The sequence below is a fragment of the Tigriopus californicus genome, chromosome 3 (assembly GCF_007210705.1).
Source record: "Tigriopus californicus strain San Diego chromosome 3, Tcal_SD_v2.1, whole genome shotgun sequence".
In the NCBI taxonomy this organism is placed as follows: Eukaryota; Metazoa; Arthropoda; class Copepoda; order Harpacticoida; family Harpacticidae; genus Tigriopus; species Tigriopus californicus.
In genome coordinates, this window is record NC_081442.1 from 14,320,929 (window position 1) to 14,347,020 (window position 26,092).

The following is a 26,092-nucleotide window of genomic DNA, read 5'->3' on the forward strand; positions in this document are numbered from 1 at the left end:
CAATTTTGTGTAAGAGGATGCGCTAAATAGTTTTGCACACCATTACAACTTGGGAGTGTTGTTCCAACCGGCGGATGTGATCAATGTCTTTTGACTGAATTTTCTCAGACTTGATCCATTAGGCTGGAAATAGTGGAGTTTCTATTCTCAGGTGAGAATTCTTTTCTTTCACTCTCTGGCCAAAAAATACTTGAGCCATCTGGCTCTGCCTTGAATGTTGCGTATGCGAATAATCCCTTGTGATGATTAACTGACTGCCAGACAAAAAACATTATTCAAAGCAGTCTCCTTGGCCTTCAGACAGCAATTTTTTCCCAGTGCAATTAACCTGGTCAGGGCGATTCATTTGGCACCAAAGACAAGGATGACCACGTGTTATACCTACGTACTTGAAATACTTCAAATGTTTCTTGCATTATGGATGGCAAACCACTGGGGCTAGCTAGTAGTGAATAAAAGCATTTTCTAACTCTTCTTCGAGTGTCGAGATTTCTAATGCTTAGGGTAGATTTCCATGACTCTGCTACGCATCACGTCAAAATTAGGAACTTCACACGAGGAAAGGAGAGAAATGAAATCATTTCTGACGGAACGACAACGCATCACAATCGCCTCAAGTGTCTTTGAACACTTGTCAAAAATGTTGAGTAACCTTTACCTTGAGATGATATCTGTTTAACAAGACAAGTCTTTTTTTTCTAGCCCTCATTGCGTGATTCTTTCTTCAAAACGTTGCAAGGTTTAAATTTTTGAAGTCCCATTATCACTCCAAATTTCTGCAGTGTTGCAAAGACAGGCTGACAAAGATGATGATGATGATGATGATGATGATGATGATGATGATGACGGAGAAGACCGAATCTAGTTGTTCGAACACAAATCTCTTCGGGCGAACCTCAAACAACATCCAGAGATGCGATGGCAAAGAAACTACGACAATCGCATTGAAGATTCGAATCGAGATCAAAGCCCTTATGAGCGATGAGACGACAAAATAATGAAACAAAGACATTTATATAGGCCATCTCTCCTTCTTGCCCCTAAAGCCTCATTAATCGCTAGGTTCCTGTTCTCGAGTCTCTCATCGTCCAAACGTGCACTGCACGTATGTACTAATGTACTACCGACAAAGCCAATCGAATTCAATCCCAATCTTCTGATTTCACGTCTACAAGTTTGATACTCTTGTGGTGTAGCCCAAATTTCATTCCCCTGTGTAGAAAGGTAGATTTATAGATAGATAGAGAGACAGCTGTTCTGGCCTTAGAAACTAACCATTGTTTAGATGTAATAATAGGCTGTTCAAGATCCCTACTGAGAATGTTGGCACACTCTTCACTTGGACAGAGTGTCCACCGACTCTCTTCCGCTCTTGGTTTCTTTTGTGGTTTTCGGCCCGAGGAGGTGAAATACAACCAGAATTGTCGCGTGCCATTGGTCACGGGTGTTCCAAGCGTTCATTGAAGTCATCAATCGCCATTCTTTGCGAGTGGGTGAAATCGTGAAAAAGAACCGACTGATGCCCTTTTCTTTTCATTTGCTCCGCCGCATTTTGAGCCCAACAAGTGTTTTGAAGTGTACACATATAGATGTATTTGATGATTAGATGATATTGGATATGATGAATGCCAGATCGGAACAATACATACATGGTTATCTCGCGTGCCACAAAGGTTTCGTTCACATGACACCATTGGCAGGCTTTCCTCTTGACGCTGAAAACGTGAAATGAGGCAAGATGCTCTTGAATGTCGCCCATATTGAAAGTGAAAGTATTTCGAGCCTGCTGCTCTCTTACCCTTGAACTCTAGATTCTTATGAAGGGTTGGGCAGTTCTTATCCTGGAACATGAATTCGAGTTCCGGTCAGCATTTAGGATTTCACACCTTGCTTGAAGGGACTACAAAACTTGATCTCCACTCACTTGATCTTTATGGCCGAGCATGATATTGGTTCGGATGGTTCTGCCATTCAACGCTTGAATGGGCCGAAAATTCCCCCCTAGAGGTGCCCGAGGGTCGCTCTTTTCACCTTGCATCAGTTTTCTTAACGAGAATATCTGGAACGAAACAATCAAACTCTCATCCGTGTCCATCATTAGTTCTCCTTCGCCGCGATTATTGGGGAGGTCTGGCGGATTCCACGGGGATTTCTCTAACCCTGACCTAAACTTTGATCGCTAACTGACCGAAAAAAAGGAAAGAAAGGTGGGAGGCAGATAATGAAGGCGATGATGATGAAGGATAAAAAATCAATGTGATCCGTGAGTGGTGTCGTACCTGATTATCCGTGATGTAAATTGGCCTATTCATAAGGATCCAAGTGATGGTTTCTTGACAGCCGGGTTCTGTCATGGATCCTTCGTATGTCATGAAACCTTGAACGTTGGGAAAAAAACAAACAAACAAGAATCATAACAAGCAAGGCGAGTTCCTAATGGTAATCATCGCCACCATTATCGTGTTTCTCAGTTTCTCACGAATGCACGCTCTTTGTATTCAGGAATCGGGATTTACCCAAAGGCCAATTCAGCCGGAGAATCCGAATGGTTGACACTAAACGTACGTAGTACATGTGGAAACACTATTTGCTTCATGGACAACACAGACTGTGATCCTTGTTGTTGTTGTTGTTGTTGTTGTTGTTGAATTTTGGTAGAAGGAAAAACGAGCCAAGGCCAGTCTGACAAGTGGGCTGGAAGGTTTTTCCTATTATATGCCATCTTTTTTGCAGGATATCAAAAGAAATCAGAATAATGCACACGCCTGAATTTCGAAAATGTTCCTGGGATTATTCTACTAAAGGAACTTTGCTTAACATTTGACGACAATGTCAACTGATGTCAAGTCAAGTTCTTCGAACTACTTCATCTGCACAATCGCCTCGTTCAAAACAGATCTTTTTTTTCGTCCAGGAAAATTAACAAACCCGCATTTCGCATTTCTGCATCAACGCATTTCTTAGCTTTACTTCATGTCCTTGAATTCATAGCAATTAAGGTCTGTGAATTGGTACCAAAAGTTTGTATTGAACATATAGTTCTTTTTATTTTGTCGCCCACACAAGGTGGGTTTTCTCATGATCATAGATCAGACAAAGATTTTTAAATGTAGATTAAACAAACACCTTCACGAAATTTCATTTTTCGTCTCTACTTTTCTGAAACCAAGCAACGATTACTCATACGAAGCGTTCTTTCTGCCGGATCAGAAATTTTCCTTTGTTCCTCCTCGTTTTTTTCAGGACATCAAAATTCAAACGTGTCCCGGGCTCATACCCACATGTTATTATGATATTGAGGTATATCTAAAAGAATGGTTCCACTTTTGGCCAATGGTTTTCTCACCTATTGCGTTTGTTGTCCAATATTTACTTTGACATCATTTCAAATCTCACGAATAATTCAGTTGCACGGGACTCCAATGATACGTTTACGGTATGCTTTGAACATTAGTGATGGCTCACAAACCCCGACGATAAAAGTGGACTGGCATTTCCAAGTCCCCATGCCTGATCATTAATGAGATATGATTTTCGCCGAGTATTTGCCCTTTGTGTTGTGGCGTCTAATAATGTTCCAATCCGCTTATTCAATTGTAAAAGCTCGTGTTGACGCTAGTGGGAACGGAACAAAAAGCAGCTTTAACGTGCAAATTTTGCCAACAACCATAGTCAAAAAAAGAGCCGTGAAAATGTGAACCGCCAATCTCTCGTGATGAATTACCAGATGCGGGAAGAAATCCGGCCATGAACACGTCCGTCAGGTGACTCGTTTGCCCTGAAATAAAGAGATGAATAAATGGAGACTGGTTTGGTTTTTCTTCTTCTCCTTTGCCCGAATCGCGAGGGTGATGAAGAACTTCCAGATGAGATTTTGATGATCACACCTGGAAGCTCAATGCAAATCAATTCACATTCTTTCCCAACCCGAGTCGAATGTCGAAGTCACCGACATGTAACGGGTTCACTACCAAATTTTGGAGGTCAGGCAGGAGAAAGGTGAATGGCTCCTAAGGTTAGTCCAAAAGGCAGTGGAATCGATTGAGTACCTCCAAATTGAATGTTGGGCAGTCGATTGGTCATTCGTCGGATTTCAGGGTTGGATAGATCTCCGATTTCCATGAGAATTGAGATTCCCACTAATCCATTGGGATGCTGGACTGCCAAGCTCAAGTTCTCGTATAAATCTGCATTATACCCTAATATCTGGATCTGAAACAAAAACAAAGACAAACTCCATTCATTTATCTGCGTGGAATCTCCCGGTTTCCCCTTGATTATTCAAAATGGGGAGATCAGAGGAAATGCTGACCAGATAAATAGCACGCTTCGGGAAAGGGATGAGCATTGTTGGCCAAAGATACTCCTTGACGTGCGTCAGGTACTATTTCTGTACGAATTGTTTAATATTTCAGAATCGAACATGACAAATGGTGAGTAAATATTTCAGTATAATGCTAACTTTTGCATAATGTTATGAAACGCGTTCTTTTTTTGGCAAAATGGCGAGTTTGTCTTTAAACGTGTTATCAAGAAGGCAAGACGCTTTCCAGATTTTTTTTTCTTTTTTTTTAAGTGTTCAGGGCTTGACTTAACTCAAATGAGTAAAGATGGCTCACTATGAATCAATACTCTAGTCAATAAACTAGACCAACTTTCAAATACAATGTGCACATTCCTTACTCTTTGCTCTTACTCTTCCTTTACCCTTTGACTGTTTCAATCAAAAACCGTACCTTGAACACCCTGTATCAAAACTGAAACGAACCTGCGTATTCATAGGGCGTTGCTTTTGTCTGTTCACACATATTCGACTTGAATTTTCAACAAATTGACAAGGTCAAACCATTTTATTATCCTTTAATCATTTGTGTGCCTATTCTTAATTTTTTATTAACCTTCAAAAGGCTGACTCACGAAAGGCGCCTCGACAAGAACCGACTTTCTTGTAGTCTGATTTTTTTGAGGTCCCATTGACTAAATAGCTACTGTTTGATTGCGAGCCTACCTCACCGGGAAATCTACGTCCATCAATCAAATGCTCTGACCCTCCGTCATCGTTGAGACCAAAGTGAAAAGCCACGGAATGAATGGGATAATTGTAGGCCAGGGGGCCGCCAGAGATGTTGATCATGTCGTTAATAGATGTCTCCAAGGTGAACACGATCCCATGACCCGAGTTCTCGAGGGTCCCGTCGATCTGAAAAGAAAGAAAACCAAAGGTCCCATCACCTACAGTCGTATTTCATTACAAAGACAACGAGAGCATTGCGTGGAGCAATCGAGAATCTGCAGTACACGGGTACATAAACCGACCGCCACGAACAAAGCCTTTCTTTGTGGCGCTCAGTTTTCAATGGTTGGTCGTGCGATCGATCGCTCTCACCTTGTTCTGCGTGATGTCGATATCCTTCAAATTAGGATCGAACAGGATATTCTTGGGCTGAATATCGATGGGAGATTGACGTTTTCCTTGATTGCACAGGTTCCAATCCGGATTGATCAAGCCCCAAAACGAAGGACCTTGACACAATCAAACATGAATATTTCCGTACCTTCCAAATGCTTACGAATCTGGATGTACAGTCTAGAGCTCACTTCATAATTGTGAGATCTATCTAGTCTGGTACGACAACACGTTACTGTCAATGCTATATGTACTATGAAGAGCCGCATCGTACCTGAGATCCCATCATAGGTCCACCACTCCTCCCAGCTCACGGCCAAAATACCTGCAATCAAAAAGAAACGACCCCATTCACATCGTCAATCAAATAGTCTACCTAGTGTTGGATCATACTGCAAGGCTGTCCTCCTCGTGGCCCTGAGGTTTGCTCCAACGGTGCCAATTATGTTCTCTCCCAACAAGCAATCTACAATTGGCATCCGTTGGCAAAACAATAATCCCATCAGATGGACAAGTTTGAGATTGGCGTTTGAGATTACGCTCTGATTTATGACATGTGTTGCAATTACTCTCTAGTAAGTACGAGGGTACGTTCGTACAAAGTGTCCTTCAGGTAGGACTGCAGTAGCTCCCATAATGATGACTCTCTGTGAAGACAGGGATGGAGGTTGAAATGAAAGACCAAGAGAAATGAACAAGATGATGACCAGGCAAAATGGTAATGAGGTGCTTGAGAGGGTGCATCGATTCTATTCCATTTTGAAAAACGCATTTCAAGCTTCGTCCAGGCATTGGTTGAGCTCGTCAATTCTTTGAGTCGGATCGAGTAAGAATTCAACGGAACCCGTCACATTGGGGCACGGAAAACCTAGCTTGTTCACTTTTGGGTTGCATTGATTTTTTTTGTATGAAAGGGTGCAGGGTAAGCGGACAAACCATTCTCAGCGATTGGATAATTGACATGGAACATAACCCATTCACCTTAAAATGGGCTACAACGTAATGTTTGGGTAGTGTTTGCTCTTTTAAAAATAAATATATCAACTTTGAGTGGGCAATTACATGATCATTGGCAAATCAACGAAACTTTGTAGGAGAAGCAACAAGATGTATTTTTCTTTTATGAGATTTGCTAGGTTGATACAAATTCTTTATGCTTTTCCTGTTCATATTTTATATCTTTGGTAATGTTTTCTCCGAGGTATGTACATGAATGGGCATGAGTAGTCGCAAAAGTCATTATTAGTATTTTAATATGCAACTCCTCTATTGTCTTTTTGGGAAACAATTTGCTACAATACCTTTTCCTGAAAATGAGGTTAGGGTAATTGTTTGTTCTTTACATGGAATTACACGTAGTAGACAACAGCTGAAGCTCACAAAATTCCCCAACCCAGCGAAACACATTTCTAAAATTTCGCCAATATCTACAGTATATTACTTCTCTTTGAGTAAAGCTTTTGTCTTTGTCTTTTGAGATGGTGTATCATTCCTTAATACTTCTGGGTTTCATACTTGTCTTCCAACTTCTGATTTTGTGCACTTTTTGGTTTCTGGCGCTCTTGGTTTTTAGGCTCATTCACTTTTTTTTGAAAGTTCATGACTAGTTTGCAATTGGCACACTAACTGTCGCCTTTGTTAAATCGTTAACAATTACGATCAAAAGTGTACAACTCCTTGCTGTGAAATAAGTGCACACTAACATATACCTTTTTCTATTCAATTTTTAACCCCCGACCCATCTGTTTATATCCATGTAACTGAATGTGATCAAATTTTGTCCAGTCTTTGAACCATTTCTGCCAGCAAATGACGGCAAATCAAGCACTTCTAAATCGGACATTTATGGACTCTTTGGCATGAGATGAAAAGGAAAGGCACTGACTTTTATTCAGAAACTTGGTATGAGAATAAATGATAGAAAAATGGGTTGTCAATAATATGAGAAAAGGAACCACCAGGATTTAGATATGCATATCCTGTGATGGGCTAGTCTTTTCAAAGCTAGACTTTGTCCAAGAGAGCGTTGAAGAATGGTGGTGGACTCTTAGAGGGCTACCCCGAGCTACCATTTATGGATATGAGGAAAAGCTAAGGAGGAGGAGAGCCGGCCGTGTCCTACGAAGTTGGCGAGCTCAAATCCAGAGTGGCTGCAAGAAGTGAGCAAAGGCTAAAAGACCGTCATCAGCATCTTTCAATGATCGAATGACCAAAGGTGAATAAGGAGAACGGCTGCCCCATCAAGCAGGTTTTGTACCTCTACGGGCAATAAAACAAACTTGAACTGGCCGAAATGGCCTGCATCTTCAGCATCATCAGCATCTGGTTTGTGTAGATATGTGTACTTTTTCGCAGTCCTCTGGCTAGCTGATGTCAATCCTTTTTCGTTTTCATGAGAGGCAAGCAGTTTTGGGAAGGGGTTGAGAAAAATATTTTGATCTTTCAGTCTTTGTTTGGGAGTGACGGAGAAAAATGCTTTCTTCTAGTGTTTTATTCCAGGCATTGAAGTAATAAAACATTCTTCTAGTGTGTGTTTTTTTCCATTGAGGCAAAAATTTTGCTTTGAATCTTACTGACAAATTAGGATGCTTTAGGTTGGTAATCAATCATGTTAATCGAATCAATTTAATGAGTCCACAAAACTCACCAAACGAACAACATTTTTACCCACAAAATATCAGAGACCAACATTGCACAACTGTTCAATCCTACGTACTGTAGTAGATGCATAATTCAGACCCGACCTGTTTAGAATGCGAGACTTTCGGGCTTATTCAATGCGTCGGACACGTCTTGATGTAATTCATTGGCTTTCTTGTCTTGTCTCGCTTTCAGATAGGCTCCAACTTCATTTCCAGTTTACAGATGATTCGATTCGTTTGAAGCATAGTTGAATTTATTTCTTGAACTGGCTTCAATCCAATGGCTCTTGTAGCCGAGGGTAAACAGGTTCGTCCCTGAATATCAACATTGCACAAGTCACAACATGAAAGGGGTTACAAAAATTGATTTGTAATCGCACGGCTGTTTTGACACCACAACTCACTCCGTGTGTGGTCGGTCAAAGTGGTTGGGAAATTCGATGACAAGTCTTCTACCTTCTTCGTCATTCTTGGCCTGTTGTTGGCAGTTCGTGACCAATGGAGTGAAAAACACACAATTTATGCAAATCCTTGGCCAAGGGCAAGTTGCTCAATATGAATTGGTTTGATAAAGGAATCAAACAAGTCTCTGGGCACAAATCATTTTTTACCTCGTCGTCCTTGATGGTTGATGGTACCATGGTTGAGGGTAATGCTTGGTTTTTCCCCCCATTTTCGTTTAGCTCATTTCAAATCGAATCACGATTAGAGTTAATTTCGAGCCCAAATTACGATCCGTGACTCGCTCACATTTCGAGGTTCAAACTGAACATTATCTCTCTCTCTCTCTTGGGCTGCCAATCCCGGTTATCAAGGGTTTGAATCTGGTTCCTTGTTGCACTCAATGTACAATAATGTTGTGCTGTTAAGGGGCAGGAGTCTACTTTATGCACTAAATCGGCGAACTTTTCCGGAAGAAGACGAGTCCTCTTCAGAGATAAGGAGGATTTCATTCCTGATGACAATTTCGGAAGGAGGACGACAAAGACGAGGATGATGATAAGCAGGAGGAGACGATATTTGGTACACCACACATGTTGTGTGTGCATTAAGAGTGCTGAACGTACAAGACTGATTTAAACGAGGAATGATGCAATCACCGAGATGGTTGAGTTCGAAAACACGATAAATTCGTGTCCTCCTGATGAATGGGGAAGCAGGAAGTTCTTTGTGTGGGGGCGAGTTCTACATATACGCGCATGCTACCGTCCGTAGTACAGCAGAGATTGTGTTCTGTGGACAACTTGGTCTGGGTGAGTAATGTGGTTTCACAAAGACTTCTGGTTTTGACAAATGGGAGGACATTCTGTCACTTGTCACATACCATCCATCCATATTTCCGAGGCGTAAAGCCCGACAAAAATATGGCGCCTAACCAATTGTTGGTCTTTGACACATTCTGAAAAACCCCAGAATTCCAAATGGTCTGGTCTAAATTTATATGCGACTAAGAGTTCGCAACTGTTGTTTTGAAGTATAGTTTCATTAGGAATGGTAAACAAAAAGAAAAGGAATCCCCTGATAAGTTGATTAAACCACCTAGTCATGGGAAAAAAGGAAGATAATTGTTTTCAAAAAGGAATCATTCTCAAGATGATTTCAAGATTGATTTACACAAACTTTTAAATGTTGACTTCAATGAACCTAATTAACTCAAGCACTTTTCTGACTGTCAAATATTGCACTTAATGAGGCTTGCTGGGGTACCGCGTTGGTAGAGCATCCGCTTTCCAATGTGCGAATCCTGGTTCGATCCCAGGGAGGCAGAGTCCAAGCTTGTCTGTGGTATTAGATAACAGCATGAGTTACTGCTTCAACAGCTTAAGTTTAAGCGGGCGAACCTGCGGTCGTTCCCGAGGGTGAGGTAATAATTAATGTTGGGCTGTGTCGACGAAGATACCCATCATCAGATGGCAGGGTGAGTGAGGGAGCTTCCATCTGACTTCGTAACAAACAAACAAAAAAAGAAAACAAACAATACATGTTATCGTTGGGCTCAATGAATCATGAAACATGCTCAATAAGGTAAGGAGTAATAAGACTATAATTGGTAGATGAGATGACATTCTCTGTAGCCATTAGAAAAAGCCTGCCAAACACTCGGGTTAAGCGGGTTTCCACCAAATCCAGTATTAGATTGCATTAGTAGAATTGACAGGCTCTAGTAGCAACGATGTTGGCTTGATTGAGATGTTCTACGCCAATCCCATTCCTGGAGGTTTGGATTACAAGCAGGAAAACAAACAGTGAAATCGTTTTTCCCACCTAATATGCATGACTGACTTCATCTCATGTGACAGAACCTACCGTGAATTGCTCAACTAACGTTTTAAATCAATGGTTGTCAAAAATGTTTGAAGAACCCCAATTCATAAGAATGCGGGATTGTCGCTCGTGTGGTTTGAGTCTCAGAATGACCTGACCGGATTTGTTTTCGACATTTACGTGGAGGGCTCCAATCTCAGCCATCTCTGGGTATTGGTAAACATGAATTGAATTGATTTTGAGAAACATATCTCAGAGCTTATTCTGTGCCAAAACTTACCCAAGACTTGAAAGCCAAAGATTACAACGAGACACTGACAACTTCGAGCACAATTCATAGCAATGATTTTTGAAAGCCTACAAGATGTGTGATCTTTTTTGTGAATTAATCAGACGGTTCTTGTTTAGATCATGTTTAGTTATGTACTGTGCCCAAAGACCAAGACCTACCCCATTTTCGCTTTTGAGATCCCTTCCGACCTCGGGAAATGACCCCCTTTCCCAACCGTTAAAGGCGAGGCAAAAGGCCGTTTGTTCCATTTCCTCCCCCTTTCCGTAGCAGGTTAGGAAGGACGTTTCATTGGAGGCAAATGGTTTCCTTTCAGACAAGCTACCAAACTTTACTTTACCTTATACATATTTCATACTAATTTGTATGAAATGTGTATACATTTGTTCCAAAATATAGAGTTTTTCCAAAAAATGTCTTTGAAAATCCCATTTCAGAGGGTTAAGCATGATGAAAGCTGAAGTAAAAAAAGCCCAGGAGATCGAATTCTGGGCTGCTTATTCCCAATTTGATTAAACTGACAAGTGAACAAAGACTTGACAAAAAGTATGAACGAGAATGATTGTTCCGGGACTACGTATTTAGTGTGCAAAACCTTCTTTCTACCCTTGCTATGGGCTCTCGTCTCGTGTCCGACGGTCCAATTAAAAGTTAGGTGAAGTGGAAACCAATGAGACAACAGAGACAACAAAGGGGAAAAGAGCTGGAGAAAAATGGCCGGAATTTGTTCCCACCGGCGATTATTTGTCTTCACCAGGAAAGCAAGATCTCAAGAAAAAAAAAACTCATTTTGAATCCTATGGGGACGTTTAGGCAAGCTCTGGCAGGTTCGTTTGTTTGCTGGTACCAGGGTCTCTAGCTGGTACCAGAGTCTGTGATGCAAGTTTGGGGCTTCAAACACGTTTTTGAGAAGCTGACCCATCATTCACATTGCTGTATGAGGAAAGGTCAGCTTCCTTAAAACTAGTTTGAAACCTCAATTTTGCATCACTGGCGGCATTGGCAGGCAAGTTTGTTTGCTGGTACCAGCGCTTGCCTTAATGTCCGAATAAGAGCGTGAGGGTGTTTGTTGGCATGTTTGTTATGAGTAAGCCGGCCATTCACTATTGGGTGGATTAATGAGCGTTGGTCGCCCCAAGTTTTGAGGCCACATGATCAAAGATCCAGCAATCCCTTCTTGACAAGACGGGAATTAGATTTCCCAAGGAACGAACCCTAGTGTGGGTAATCAAGCGCAATCAAGGGTCAGTCAGCCTGTCTCCGCCTCTTTTTCTTTTTCTTAGCTTCCTTTCAAAGTTGTGCCTCGGCCCTATTCCCTCTAGTTACAAAAATAACATTGATTTTGACAGTCTTAGAGTACGTAACTAATAATTGAGCCTTGCTTCCAATGGTGTTCCCTTGAAAGTAGTTAAATCTAGAAAAGAACCTTAGTCTTTCTGTTGGAAAGGTATCAAGGGAGATAAAACTGGAGTTCTGGGACAAAAAAAAGAGTGTAACTGACTGGGGTGGGACCGATATTAAGATCAAGAGACCTTTTCCTTCAAACATGTGTTACCATCAATTTTGTCCACAGATAGAAAGTGGATTGTAGATGACGATACGCCTGTGTTAGTAAGCAGAGCTCTGAGATAGTCAGGTCAATAAAACATTTCTTGCTCAACCACAAAGTCAAACCACCCCAAGTCTCACAAAGACCGAAATCGTCAGCTTTGCTTGCTTTTTTGAGATCGATGGTTACATCTATGGTGTTGTGTGTCAGGTTGGCCTCTTTCTCCGGTGGGTTTATTTCCCATTTGTGGTCTCGTCCCAATGAAGTCTGTGTGCGTTCTGGCATTTTGCATATTCTTTGTCTAGAAAATAGTGAGTCCTCTGTCGTGGAACCCAAACAGGATTCACCATTCCCGACCCAATGTGACTCTATGTGGCTTTTCATTTAGTGGTCAGCCCATTCATCCCCTGTGTCCTTCTTCCCATCTCGGAGACGTGGTGTGTCCAATTTCGAATTGAAACAGATTGCACAAATTTCCTGGATGGACACGCCAAGCTCGCTAGCTAGTAGCATGGGCTCTCCTCTATCACCCACAGAGCAAGTCTGTCTCTATCCCACACATCCCCTCAATTTATCCATTTGGAGGAACGGGGAACGAATCCCGGGACCCCACAGTTCCAAATGTACATACATGCGTTCACTAGTATACCAAAAAGAACTACTCGCATACTGCGGACAAAAGGAGGAAGAAAACTTTGTCTAGTTCTAGAATTTAAAGCATCCACGTTGACTTGGATGTGAGCTGGCTAAGAAGTCAGAGAGTGTTCCGGCCTTTGTTTGTTGTGTTCAAGTTCCATATCTAACAGGTCATGGCTGCCATTTAGTGCCTGGGAATGGAGCGTGTTGAATAGAAGAGCCTCTGTGGAGAATGGATCGTCAGCTTTGTCGGAGAGCCATAAAAAATGCTCCCTATCGGATGCACGGGTATCCCTGCTCTATCCCATAAATAATCTTGCTTTGAGGCTATGAATATTTTGGAACATATCCTTCGAATTAGCCACGTCGCTTCTCCTTTTTAAAAGGGACAGTTGCTCTTGGCACCGTTTGCATTTCCTCGGCATTTCGGGGTTTGGCAGGGATATTCTGGTAAATGGAGGATCCCATCCTTGATCGGTTCCCAACTGCAGAAGATGGAAAGGCATGTCTCTCAGGGCAATTGACCGAAATATTGGGCTCTGGGAAAAGCGGGTTAAGTATCCAGCTGTCATGGTGAAGAGTGTCGAGTGACGTGGATAACACTTCAAGAAATAGACGTACGAAGAGCAAACAGAGACAGACTTCGAGCCGTTGTGGCTACATGCAGTTTGATATAGATGTATGTATACTCCACACATCCAAAGGAGACGAAAAGGGAAGTAAAAGAAGAATGGGCGTGATAAATCTATTTTCGAGCTCTGGAGAATATTGGGATTTGGTTGTGTGTCGTCCATATAATATTGCATTGAAGAAGGTAGTTCAGATTCACAGGCAGTGAATTTTAATTCATATCAGGCTGCCAGATCTGAAATGCTTTGCTTTAAAGGGGTGCCCTTCGTTTCCGGTAAAAGGAACTTGATCCACACTGAGGTTAGGACCATGAAAATACCGAAAATGGCCGGTGGTGCGCTGGCATACCAATATCCTCCCAAGTCCACGATGAAAGGAGCTATCAAAGTTCCAGTCTGAAACAAGGGAATTTCATATTAACCTGTGTGAAATGATCGGCACCGATTTATGTTGCGATTACGAGCCGTTACGTCACCATAAGGGCCGTACGCTGCACAAATATGGTTTACGTTCTGCGCTTTCGAGGGTGCTTTGCGAGTCAGCCCTTACCAAATAAAGGGTCGATTGGGCTGATTTCTTTTTTGAGTTATAATGATGCACTTGTGTTGTTTTTGGCTAATTCTATCGACATCTTGTGCATGGTTAGTGACCGGGGTCACACAATGTCCGGAGAAGAAATCACTGTCACGAGTAGTTTATTTAGCAATCCATCGTGCCTCTTCCCGTTTTGTTTGGGCAGTTTGACGTTACAAGTAATGGACCCAATGACAACTTTTATTTTACAACTTTGTCATACTCAAAGGATTCGCGTACTTTTGCCCTTTATTTTGCACGTCGGCATAAAACTACTTCATCTTATTAGATTCGTCTAGAATTATCCAACATCTTCAGTGTAACCTTTAGGTGTACGTACAGGGTGGCCAGTATCGTGACCCAAGCCAATTTTTTGAGTTCATTATCAAAACAAAGAATTTGATTCGCGAAAAAAAACTAAGGATATCCTTCAGAGGGTGTTTTGAATTTAATGAAACTCGTTAAGAACTTTGGTATGCCAATGAATTTGAATTAGACGTCATTGATAGAAGTTAAACATAAATCTGGTCAGGACAGTGTAAAAAATACCTCATGAAAAAAGAAAAGTTTGACTACCATCGCGCTCCGAAAATATCCAACTTGTCCCCGAAACAAATGCCATGAATCGAATTGTGTATTTTGCATTAAAATTCCAAGATTTCTAAAAAATGTCAAACTAGTCCCCTCGAAAAACCTCACCTTGCTCACTCCGTCGAGGAGGGCCAAAACAAAGTTCCTGGTATCGGTAGAAAACGCTTCTGGCGTGAACGTGTCCAGGAGGCAAAAGTCCGCCACAATCAGACCTTGAGTTAGCACTAAAAGGCCAACTCGGACGAGTAGGAACCTCGCGGGGAAGGCGAGGAATAAGATGCCAAGAATGCCACCCAATAGGAAGAATAACGGCACGACATGGGTTCTTTTGAACTGCAAACAAAACAATGCTTTGAGCGAGGGCCGAAAAAAAAGCACGGCGTTCATCCAATTGCCCGTACCTTAGTGTACACCGGCAATAAGCAGGCTATGGAAATGATGATAACAATTTCTTTGATGATGGACATCATGAAAATGTCAAACTCCACCAATTTCACCGAGAAATGGATTCCATAGGAAGCCATGCCCACGAAAAACCAGGGGAGACCAAAGAGAGCTATCCGCTTGCGAAATATCGGATAGGTGCAAAAATGCGACACACCTTGAAATGTGTCCCGGAATGTTAGATGCTTTCTGTAAAGTGAGAAAATTGAGCGGTCCATAACGCAAAATGTTCGCTTCAACCCCACTCAACCTCGCTTAGGTACCTTTCTGTCACATCAGAGCTCAGTTTGAGGGCTTTCATGTTGCCTTCGAATCTCGAGGCCCCGTGTCCAAATTCGACATTGATGCCGTTGTATTTGGCGATCTTGCGGAGGACCACCTCAGCCTCCTCGAATTTGCCGCGCTCCATTAGCCAGCGTGGACTTTCAGGAATGACAAAGAAATAGGATATCGTCACCAGGGATATCCCGGAAAAAATTAACTGCATCGTGACCCAATCCCTGGAGAGGTAAGCCACAGCAGTTAGAATTATGGCACCCACATTCCAACCTGCAAAGAAACGGAAACATCTCCAGCGTCTCTCTCTCAACCTTGGATTCAGTTGCATTACCCAAATTCATGACAAAGCCAGTAAGGCCACGCCTAGACTTGATGGAAATCTCCGTAGTAATTACGAATAGGGCAACCCATGTGCCATGAATGGTTCCTCCCACGAAGAACCTGGCCAAAATGAACGTCAGGTAGGATTTGGTGGCGAAGCACGTGGCGAACGTGGCAATCACATGTATCGAACTCAGCGTGAGAACGATGGTCCTCCTTCCAAGACGATCTGACAGGAACCCACTGAAAATCGTGGTCAACATAACCTTTGGAACAGAAAGAAGCAAAGATCACCCACCCTCGTTACACTAAGGCTTAAGCCGAGAAATTCGGAAGATCACTCACCCCAGCCATGTAAGTACTGCTCACTAAAGGTAAAAGAGGTAGTCTGGCACACACCAGATTGAAGTGAGTCACGATGGAGCGGGTCATGATGTTCCGATCGTATGAAAAAGTCTGACAATCCATTCCCGAGGGGTCGAAACATGCCGGCTCGTTGACAAATAACTACGAGTAAACAGTTGTGCACATCTAAATACATGCTTTCCCAAGAAATGGATTTGATCCTTGGACTCCTTCCCTTGGCAACATAACTGGTGAAAACGGGACCTCGGCCGAGCAAATACTGGACAAGCCACGGCACGAATATTTTCGTGCTTTTCTACGAAGTGTTTTCTCCCCTCGTGAATTAAATGAGGTTCAACCCTGTGTATGTTGCTTCCGTGAAGGATCCATTGAGAATGAAACGGGTATTTCTAGGTTTGTTTGCAAATCTTTACCGATGATATTGAGGTGTCGTTGGACGGGCTCTCTGATACGTAAGATGTCCCATTTGAGTCACTAAAGGAACAACGAGCAAACGTCAATTCGTATTCTATTTCCATGGCCATCGAATCGGCAGCTCTCATGATTCGTTGTACTATCCTCCTCCTGAAGATTGCTCCTTGGACACTCGCTTACCTGGGTGTGCACTCAAATCGGGGAGAAAAGGCCAGGAAGATGGGCGCTAAATGGTTGCACGCACTCACGATAGATGCCACCGAGGCTAGGAGCAGAATTGACACCTGATACTTTCCAAAACCTCCAATGTCCACCAAAATGATCTCAAAGATGGCGTTTTTGTCACCACGCTCGACGATGGTCTCTAATGTGGGCACTGGGAGCACGGATTGTCGTCGAGGCTGTGAGAAGGCTTTCTCGTCTCGTAAGTGTTGTTTCATCCTTCATTCGGGGAGATCCTGCCCCCACGTTGTTGACAATCTGAATGACATCAAGACCGTGTTGTTTCATCGACTTGGTTCATTCACTCACCATCATCGCCCGTACAGCCAGCATTACGGTCGATGGGTCGGTCGGTCCGTTGGTCGGTCGGTCCGTCCGTCCGTCCGTCCAATCAATCGTCCATGCGTCGGTCCATGCATCGCGCTAGCACTTCGAGTACTACAGTACATATACACACATACTCACACTCACCCAATCCATGGTGTGTGCATTCAGTAGCTCTGGACAGTGCGGATAGAATTCATACGTTTTACAGTGTCAAGAATGTGAAACAGGTTTTCCGAGTTCACACCGTCACGGGGCAAACTCTAAGCACACCTATTCCACACAGTCAGTGGCTCCCTTAGTCTAGGGGATTACACTTCACGATCCTGGGCCACTTCTGGTATTGTCAGGATATTCAATGGAGGGGTCTACTACTGTACTACTGCTACTACTACTACTACTACTACTATTATTACTATTACTACTACGGGTACTTCATTCGTATAAAGCCTGGAGTACAAATGGCTCGATCAAGGAGCACTCTGTGGCGCCTGATGCCTTCATCCAAGTGTACCATCATGAGGGTCGACTTTTTATCGACTGAACTAATAGAAAAAGAGGCTGCGGAATTCATTGGGTTTTATTTTCTTAGTCTCGAGGAGCAAAGGACTGCAATGGAGTTCTTTTCATCCTTGAGGTCTTCCACCCCTTGGGTCAATGGTTGACTTTTGGTCTCGGGCATGAAGAGGAAGACGGCTGCGGCCAGAACAAGGAACATGCCAAAGACGGCCGGAGGCAGACCACGGTGGGTCTCTCCGCCCAAATCCACCACAAAAGGGGCAAGCAAGGATCCAAACTGCAATATCGTCGTCCTCATGATTATCGTCATTGCTCATTGGCAACTTAGTTCTTACATACATGCTTTTAGCGTTGTTCAAAAGCACGCCTACGTTCGAGACGTTAGTGTCACCCACCTTGCCGAAGCTTTCAATGAGCGAGAATACTGAATTCCTCACGTCCGTAGAGAATACTTCCGCCGTGTACGTGTTGAGCAGAAAGAAATTGGATGTGATCAATGCCTGGCAGACGATCAACCAAATCCCCCTTGTCAACGAGAGGGACTCGTCCAAAAACAGGAATGCGATACAGAATCCCCCACTTAAGCCACACAGCAAAAACAGGGTTATGGTTCGTCTCATCTGGTGGAAGTTCGGATCAGTGAATCTTTAGTGATAGGCCTCAATCAGGTTTGGTGCGAATGTAGTAGTACGTAGTAAAAATCTTGCGCTAGGGAAGCACGTAAGAACTGCCTTGCCTCATGTTAATAACGAGAGCAATTAATGAAAATGGCTAATCAAACAAGACACCAATGTCATTCTCAAACAGCTTCAGTTTTGGGCAGAATGGGTGCCCAAATGAAAGAGGTATAGCAACTCACCTCGGCGTAGAAAGCCACGAGGACACCAATGGTGACAATGACGGTCGCTTCTTTAATGATTGTCAGACTAAAGATGTCAAAGGCCACTAGTTTGGCCGAGAAATGAATACCGTACGATGCCATTCCAATGGCAAACCAAGGAATCGACATCAGAGCAAATCGTTTGACGAGTTCCTGATTGCGAAGCAACTCGGCTATCCTTTCCTGGGCTTGTTTCAAAAACGATCGAAATGAGCCGTCCTTCAAAAAGCCTTGGTCTTGTTCAATGAGAATGCTTTCACTGACAGTCCGAACCATGTCCAGCTTTTGTTGCATTAACTCGAGAACGGTAGGATCATTCACCCCATTGGCCTTGGCGATCCTGAAGTAGACATTTTCGGCCTCAATGAACTTGCCCTGTCTCAAAAGCCACCGGGGCGACTCAAGAACCAAGAAGTAATACGAAACCATGACGAGAGACATGCCGGCAAAGACCCATTGTAGAAGGTGCCAATCACGCAAGAGGAAAGCCACAGTGGCCAAGAAGATCGTGCCCAGATTCCACCCAAAGTTCAAGACCCCCCCGGACACGCCTCTCCGACGCTCCACGGTCAGTTCCGAGGCCAGGACAAAAAAGGCTGACCAACTGGCGTGAATGGAACCCCCTACAAAGAATCGCAGGACCATGATTCCCACATACGATGAGGAAACCAGAATCGTCACGAAGGCCGAGAGGATGTGGAGAGCACCGAGGAACAGGATTACTTTCCGTCGTCCAAAATGATCCGAGAGAATCCCTCCTGCCCCATTGAACACCACTATCTATGAGATGGAAATTGATGTGATGTGACGTGAAAGCATTGTGATCGGCACTTGACATAAATACACTATAACCTGCTTACCCCTGCCATATAGACTCCGGTGAGAGTGGGAAGCAAGTAGAGGCGATCGCAAACCAGATCAAAGTCGGTCACAAAAGTACGGACCATCGTGCTCTCGTCAAACTCATGGGTCAAGCATCGGTCCGAGCAATTGGATGAAAATGTCTGAAAATAATTGGAGCGGGGATAAGGCCCACATGTGGTTGAAAATATGATTGGCTTCTAACCGACACTTCGTCCGGAGATTTCAGTTGACATCCGTAGTTTTTGGTTACCTTCCTCCTACATATATATAGAGAGAGATAAATATCTAAATACTATATATCTAGGGGAGGAAAGAAGAAAAACTCGATCTATCCTCCTCTTTCTCGGTCCTTCGCCAAAAGCAACTCTTTCTATGTTAGAACGTGCTCTAAGTGGAGTTCATTGTCATTGGAAACCAGAGAAAATCCCAGCTCATCAAGTTTTTCCCGTCATATCAACATCCTACCATTTGCAGATTGGCTTAAATTTGTTCCCGATCGATTTGTATTCTTGTAATCTTGTGATCTTGTAACTTGCATTCTGGTTTATACCCTAATCTGATAGTTTTAATTTCGACATTCTGTCATCTTCTTAATATATTTTATCATAGTTTTTCATAATTATTCATCCCATACATTGTACAATTCACTTATACGTAACAATGCCATTACTCTTTATACACCAAGAAGGTGGTTGGAGTGGCAAAAGCTATTAACAATAAAAATACCACTCAATCGCATTTCTCTTTGAAAAAAAACCAGCAAAAAGAGTTTTCATGACCAACCTTTACTGACGTGGTTCTCGGGTCTTACCACTAGACACAATGGTTAAAATGGAAATTGTGGTGCAAAAAAAGAGAATGTGAATTTTTAATATGAACCAAAAATGTATCAAGCCATAAAATCAAACTTGTTTCATAAGATTTTTTAAGCCAGAAAAATGCCAAAATGTATCTGGTTATTGCTCTAGAAACTTGATAAACCTTTTTAACCGTAGTATAGAGGTACTAAGCAATGACGCAACTGATCAAACTTACCCAAAATAAATTGCTTACTCTTAGACAAATATCAAACATGGCCTATGGCCATATCATAAAAGACAAGGTCAGTAGAAAGTCAACTTTGGAAAGAAGCAGTTTAAAAAAAGAGTCATCTTAAACATTCAATCTCGATGATTCAACGAGGTAGTTCCAAAACCTAGGTTCAAGCCTAGGGCCATTATTTATCCTGTGAGGCCTAACAACAATCAAAATGTTCGGTTGCATTGACAAAAAAGGCTGAAATGAGATACGATGTATCATCAACCTTCCACTGAAGAACAAAAATACACTGGCTGCCTTAAGCCAACAAAAGCCCCAAAACTATTTGCCAATGTGCTTTTCGAGATCTTAGAGATTAGCTTACATCAGCCAGTCAGGGCAGGGTTAATAAGTATTTACTAATTTCCTGGTTATCATTGGATTATTCTGTTCCTAACATTCCTGTATCACTTAATTCACACTGATTTGCTGTTGAATTTTGAGCCTTCGAAACCTTAAACCACCAGTCAGTTTGACGGGAGGAGGTAACTATAAGATGATTGAGTAAATCAAACTAGTTTGTCACTCTTTATCATTCGATATCATGTAAGCGCACTTTTTCCCGTCATTTACCTCATCCAATGTCAGGTTTTGGTCGAGGGGGGCCACTGGGGATGAGTTGCCACATCGAAATCGAGGTGAGAATGAGACGAAAATGGCTCCCAAATGATTGCAACTGCACAGTATAGACAAGATCAGTGAGATGACCAATTGGAACACTTGGAATCGACCAAAGCCTCCTGATAGTTCCAGAATGTCTTCTAAATGTTGATTCTGTTCTTCTCGGCTGATCTTCAATGGATCTCGACTCTTCTCAATGGGAGCGTCCGCCATGTTTTCATGTCAACTCATGGAGACTAACATGCACTCTCGTTTTCAAGCTTATGAGTCGATGAGTCCTTGATTTATAAAAACTAAAGGAGCCCTGAAAACGGTGGTCCATCCAACACAATCCAAGGCATGGTTGCCTAATCTCCCCATCCAATGCCAGAGGTACTTGACTTGATCGTGGATGGTACTGGTTCATGTCATGTACCAACTGCGCACAAGACAGAGATAAGAGCGGTTGCTCCTAGCTTTAAACCAGAGGCTTGCCAAGTTCAGTGCGTTGGTTTTGAAGTAGACGGATTTGAGGCTGAGCCCAGAGGCACATCTTGTCGCTCTTGAGGCAGGTTTGATGTGCTTACTGCCATGATTTTCAGTGCCTCCTCTGTTTAATACTTTACCAATTGACGTAACACTTGCTTGAGCCACTTGGCCAGGAAATACAGCATCACTTGGGAAAAGTCATAAAAAAGGAAAGGCAAACATTTTTAATGACGAATCAAGTTTTGCAGAGCAATTTTTCAGGTAAAATGATCTTTTGCCTTACATAAGCATATGTTGATGACATACAGTAAAAATTGGATACAAGAGCAGCTTTGGAACCGTGAATTTCTGCTCTTATATCCGATGTGCTCTTATATCCGACGCTCCAGTTCCGCGGCTCCAGAGGTTAAAGCTATAATTTGATGTAGTTTTACGGTCTAAACAAAAAGCAGCCATAAAAATCGAGGAAAATGACACAAAATGCAAGGAGGACAGTGTGTTGGTCGTATGTTTACGCACCAAATACGTAATTAATTTTTCACAGAATTACATACTGGCTATGAAGTTTGAAAAAAAACCAAGGGTTTTCCACAGGAAGCACGTTTGACTCATAAGTTTGTGGCAGCTTCGGTCAGGCTTATCTTGGACAGCTTGTCAAAATCGGCAAGGAACTTTTGCCTCTCCTTGATGGAAAAGGTGGTTCTCTATGTTTTTATGAGAAAGCGGCTGAAAACTTGCCTTTATAAAATGGCTTAACCAGTGTCCATCGAAAACTTCATTGTGGAGGGCGGGAAATAAAAGAAAAATACTTTGCCACCTTCAATTCTGCTCTTATATCCGATGTGGCCTAAAATTTTGTGCTCTTATATCCGATGCTGCTTTATTATACTTTACTATACAATTTGATTCGGGGATTCACTATCCTGCTCTTATATCCGATGCTCTTATATCCGATTTTTACTGTGCCCAAGTTTATGAAAATTGGTTTTTTTTTTTTAATTTTATGCACAATAATTGTCCAATTTGAGCATTAGATTGATCGGGAGTTTCATGAGCAAAATACCCGAATTTGACTTCAGAATAAAAGACGAATTCACCTATCATTGTTCTAGGGGATGTGTGAGACCAACATTTAATGCTCGTTAAAACAGAGATGGCTATGAAAGTCAATGATATAACATAATTTTAAATTGCTCTGTTTCCTTTGAAATCATGTTTGAACCAATGTGTTATGTTTTGTTTTGAGAAGCTGATCATGTTTTTAGATATTGAACCTTCAGCAAACTATTCCTATCCACAGAATATATTCTCAGCTTGGCCTTAAAATAAAGGATGTAAAATGCAAATATATTGCAACAATCAAAATCTGTCACTTTTGTTTTCGGCCCTCAATCAAGGATGGCATTATCACTGGACAGAGACAAACATTTGGGTTACACTGCGAGTCCCAACCCGATTGATCAAATAATGTCTCCTTCATTCGACTTGAGCCTTATTTTGCAAATAACTCTTCAGCCAATTTTGAGCTCTGTCGACAGTTTGTGTCAAAAGCAATAAGCTCTTAAAACTGAACAGAACGGGGGCAATAAATGAATGAGATATCGAGAGTTTACTAAGATCCTGCCCAAGGTGTACTGGCTCCTTCATAGTTGCTAAACTTCCAAATAGGCCATGAAAGCAGACAGACAGGTGTCAGTATTTCAACAAGTATAATTTGCAATGCAACAATAACTATACGTAGATGATTTTAGGTCAATGCTTGTGCACAAGCCATTTTAGACATGTTTATGGCACGGACAATACTTATACGAGATGACGTTCAGCAACAACCCAACAAACACAACTGATATTGCTCTTAAAATGTTGAGTGTAGTATGTACCAGTGAGTCCCGTGAAAATGATATCATGCTTCTTTCGATATGTCTTTTTTCTATTCAAACTAGAATTGAACCATTTTGAATTTGCCAAAAATAATATCTAATGTCCAGTCAAATTCCATAACATTCTGACTAGCCGTTCGATCGTTACGTTAGAAAATGAGATAATTCCTGCTCTTTGATTTACAGTAATTCCATTTCATTCAACAGAGCTTCGGGTTTGATCCATGCAAATTATACTCCAACCAATAGCATGCTTTTAGTGAGAACTGTACAAGTTTATGATTAAAATTACTGTTGAAGCCTATATTTTAGGGCTAACCAAATCCATCAACTCCGGTTTGTTGGCCGATCAGATATGAAATGAATTTAGTTCAAAAGATAAAAGATAAGTTTTTTCTCGAACCTAGTCTCATTCTCAGTTGCGCTAAGGAAGTCCAAAAAAAGCCAGTTCGACTTTGACAGATAATAAATTGAATATAGAGCCAAGTTTCTCACCGTTCTTCCAAGTCGTTCAATCGTTTGAAGAGAAAATTATGATGTTCTTTGTCCAGTATGAGCTCTCTTATAAATTTTGCAATGAACTAAAATACTCATCTATACATAGAGTTGCTAATTCATCACATCATCGAATAAGATGCTGTGGAAAACACTTTGTCACAAGTATGAAGCACACAATAATTAACCTTTGAAAAACTGGCAAATGAAAAAATACATTTTGCAAGAAATTCTTCCCTTTTCCTACTTTTTGGAACCAGACTTGTATCATTGGAATTCCAATCACGTGATTATATTTCCAGGTTAGCAATTACATTGTAGCCAATGAAGTTGAGGCATTTCAAGTAATAATATCAAAGTTTATTATTATTGCTAATATGAAGAGCTACATTTGGGAGTACTTCCACTTTCTCCAAACATGACATTTAAAAACGTAATACTGCCAAATTGCCCTGATATGGATGGAGAAATGTGATTGAAATGAAACTGGATGAATTACAATTACGGAAGTAATTGTAGTTGTGATTAATTGGGTTGAAAGAAGAAGCAAATACACCTCAAATTGATTACGCTGATAACCATTGTCACTGGAAAAGTAGCGCAGTACACTTCAAAAGGAATTGACACAGGTCTACATGTACAGGGATGTGTGAGCTCGCTCATCGTCAAAACGGTGTCACATCTGTTATGGCTCATTGCGATTGTATTCTTCAGTTTATTTATCTTTACAGAGGTAATGTTTCTGTTCGAGTTTAATGGCACCTCGATACTTTATCTAATTTTGCTTCACAATATCATATCACTTGTCGGGCCGGGCGGGCCGACTTCTCACAGGTAATCACACCCGGCAAAAGTGCTTAGGTGAGGAGTATAGATGATTGGTGCACTCAGGAACTTGCACTCTGAAACACAATACTTGTCACGGAAGACCTGTCCAAGAGCATTCGAACTCACCTGTTCACCAAGCACCCAAAGAGCATTATAGTCTGCCTGCTCGTACGTAGATAACGCATCTCCCCAGTCAGACATTGTGGTGATCAATTCTGAACACGGGTAGTTGAAATCAGATACAAATCGCAAAAATGGTGGTTGAATTGCATGCCATGCCCGCCTCTTCGCCATGTCGATTGGTTCACATGGCTTTGGAGGTGATGGACGTGCCATACGAGTACAAGACCATGAACCTTATGGTGGGTGACCATATGACCCCGGAATATCTGAAGGTGAGTGGATTGATCGGGAGGGCTAGTTTTGACAGTAGCCTTGACCAAGGTTCTTTTGCAGCTCAACCCTACTCATAAGGTGCCAATCATCAAGGATGGCGACTTTGTGCTGGGCGAGAGCCGCGCCATTGTGACTTATTTGGCCTCTGTTTACGACAAAACCGGAACTCTTTATCCACAAGATCCAAAGGTCAGAGCCGTGGTGGACCAAAGGCTCTATTTTGATGCGGGAACCATGTATACCTCTTTCCGAGAGTGCTTTGTAAGTGTTAATGGGTAGCGTTGCCTGTTTTGGGTCATTCATGAACACTTCATCATTCATGTGAAACCTCTTTCTGCTGATCTCATAGTATCCCAAAATGTTCTTGGGACAAGACATTCCGGATTCGGCCTTTACCAAAGCTCGAGAGGTTCTATCTTGGGCTCAGGACATGGTGAAGGCCACTGGCTATGCGGCTGGCACCACCCATATGACCTTGGCTGATCTAGCCTTCGTGGCCACTTATAGTACGGCTGAGGCCACGGGAGCGTTTGACTTCTCAGGATTTCCCGTTTGGGACGAATATTTCGCCAAGATGAAGAAAGAGATCAAAAATTACGACAAAGGCAATGGTGATAACGCTAAGGTATTTGGCAACTTTTATAGAAGCCGAGTTGCCACCAAAGCTTAGCCTTTGGCAGACAGGATAAGCCCTTAATCACAAAATAAACCACATGATTCAAATCAACTATCTCGATCCTTGACTCGTGTAGTGTACTAGAGTGTTTTGAGAACCTACAACCTAAGCTATGTTGGTCCGTTTTCCGCCACCGTTAAGAGACACGGCAAAATATGTCTTTAGTCTTTAGTAATACGGTTTCGAAAACAATGGACATCGCCTTCTTTGACAAGAGGGAATGTGTCCGATGACTCCGTGGGCACTGGAGTCAATCCGAGTAAGGGCGGCTTTACCCTACGATGGGAAACCAGGATTGATTCTGGTTTGAGGATTGAAGTGGCACTAGTGCTGGGGCGAGTCCAGCGGAGGACTCGAGTCTTTCACTGTACTCTTGTTGAACAAAAAGACTCATATTGCGAAATTTAAACCAAATAATGAGATATTTCACCCCCCC

At 42.2% G+C, this 26,092-nt stretch overlaps 4 protein-coding genes across 4 annotated transcripts; 1 reads left to right on the forward strand and 3 right to left on the reverse strand.

Annotated features, from left to right (window-relative positions):
* Positions 1-1,399: 1,399 nt before the first annotated feature.
* Positions 1,400-10,736, reverse strand: LOC131878379 (putative carbonic anhydrase-like protein 2). Its single transcript, XM_059224328.1, has 10 exons — positions 10,595-10,736; positions 5,682-5,732; positions 5,387-5,523; positions 5,009-5,200; positions 4,050-4,212; positions 3,725-3,778; positions 2,280-2,377; positions 1,925-2,059; positions 1,799-1,841; positions 1,400-1,715 (listed from the first exon to the last, which is right to left on the reverse strand). Exons 1-10 carry the CDS (start codon positions 10,650-10,652, stop codon positions 1,681-1,683), a joined length of 966 nt encoding a protein of 321 aa, XP_059080311.1. The 5' UTR covers positions 10,653-10,736; the 3' UTR covers positions 1,400-1,680.
* A 2,783-nt stretch (positions 10,737-13,519) lies between these two features.
* LOC131878159 (organic cation transporter protein-like) lies at positions 13,520-17,340 on the reverse strand. Its single transcript, XM_059224061.1, has 8 exons — positions 16,587-17,340; positions 16,406-16,466; positions 15,972-16,133; positions 15,637-15,892; positions 15,290-15,575; positions 14,984-15,215; positions 14,691-14,915; positions 13,520-13,813 (listed from the first exon to the last, which is right to left on the reverse strand). The coding sequence occupies exons 1-8, from the start codon at positions 16,844-16,846 to the stop codon at positions 13,640-13,642; spliced, it is 1,656 nt and encodes a 551-aa protein (XP_059080044.1). The 5' UTR covers positions 16,847-17,340; the 3' UTR covers positions 13,520-13,639.
* A 174-nt stretch (positions 17,341-17,514) lies between these two features.
* On the reverse strand, positions 17,515-21,331 carry LOC131878160 (organic anion transporter 3-like; the record flags this gene model as incomplete). The annotated part of the gene is given in 5 exon segments (XM_059224062.1): positions 17,515-17,748; positions 17,867-18,091; positions 18,331-19,131; positions 19,212-19,355; positions 20,866-21,331. Coding segments are annotated over 5 exon segments (1,647 nt in total). The 3' UTR covers positions 17,515-17,532.
* A 3,338-nt stretch (positions 21,332-24,669) lies between these two features.
* On the forward strand, positions 24,670-25,708 carry LOC131878165 (glutathione S-transferase 1-like). The gene is made up of 3 exons (XM_059224070.1): positions 24,670-24,979; positions 25,041-25,241; positions 25,330-25,708. Exons 1-3 carry the CDS (start codon positions 24,839-24,841, stop codon positions 25,648-25,650), a joined length of 663 nt encoding a protein of 220 aa, XP_059080053.1. The 5' UTR covers positions 24,670-24,838; the 3' UTR covers positions 25,651-25,708.
* The last annotated feature ends 384 nt before the right edge of the window (positions 25,709-26,092 follow it).

What these genes read in the sequence shown, in the direction of transcription:
- LOC131878379 (XM_059224328.1), bottom strand. Translation starts at nt 10,652, where the DNA reads ATGAATTGTGCTCGAAGTTGTCAGTGTCTCGTTGTAATCTTTGGCTTT. An exon ending in TCGACATCACGCAGAACAAG is followed by an intron (nt 5,201 to 5,386) that starts GTGAGAGCGATC and finishes CTTTCTTTTCAG; the next exon opens with ATCGACGGGACCCTCGAGAA. An exon ending in TGCTCGGCCATAAAGATCAA is followed by an intron (nt 1,842 to 1,924) that starts GTGAGTGGAGAT and finishes TTCATGTTCCAG; the next exon opens with GATAAGAACTGCCCAACCCT.
- LOC131878159 (XM_059224061.1), bottom strand. Translation starts at nt 16,846, where the DNA reads ATGAAACAACACTTACGAGACGAGAAAGCCTTCTCACAGCCTCGACGA. An exon ending in CGATTTGAGTGCACACCCAG is followed by an intron (nt 16,467 to 16,586) that starts GTAAGCGAGTGT and finishes TTGTTCCTTTAG; the next exon opens with TGACTCAAATGGGACATCTT. An exon ending in ACGACACCTCAATATCATCG is followed by an intron (nt 16,134 to 16,405) that starts GTAAAGATTTGC and finishes GTTTACTCGTAG; the next exon opens with TTATTTGTCAACGAGCCGGC.
- LOC131878165 (XM_059224070.1), top strand. Translation starts at nt 24,839, where the DNA reads ATGGTGGTTGAATTGCATGCCATGCCCGCCTCTTCGCCATGTCGATTG. An exon ending in TGACCCCGGAATATCTGAAG is followed by an intron (nt 24,980 to 25,040) that starts GTGAGTGGATTG and finishes GTTCTTTTGCAG; the next exon opens with CTCAACCCTACTCATAAGGT. An exon ending in CCTCTTTCCGAGAGTGCTTT is followed by an intron (nt 25,242 to 25,329) that starts GTAAGTGTTAAT and finishes CTGATCTCATAG; the next exon opens with TATCCCAAAATGTTCTTGGG.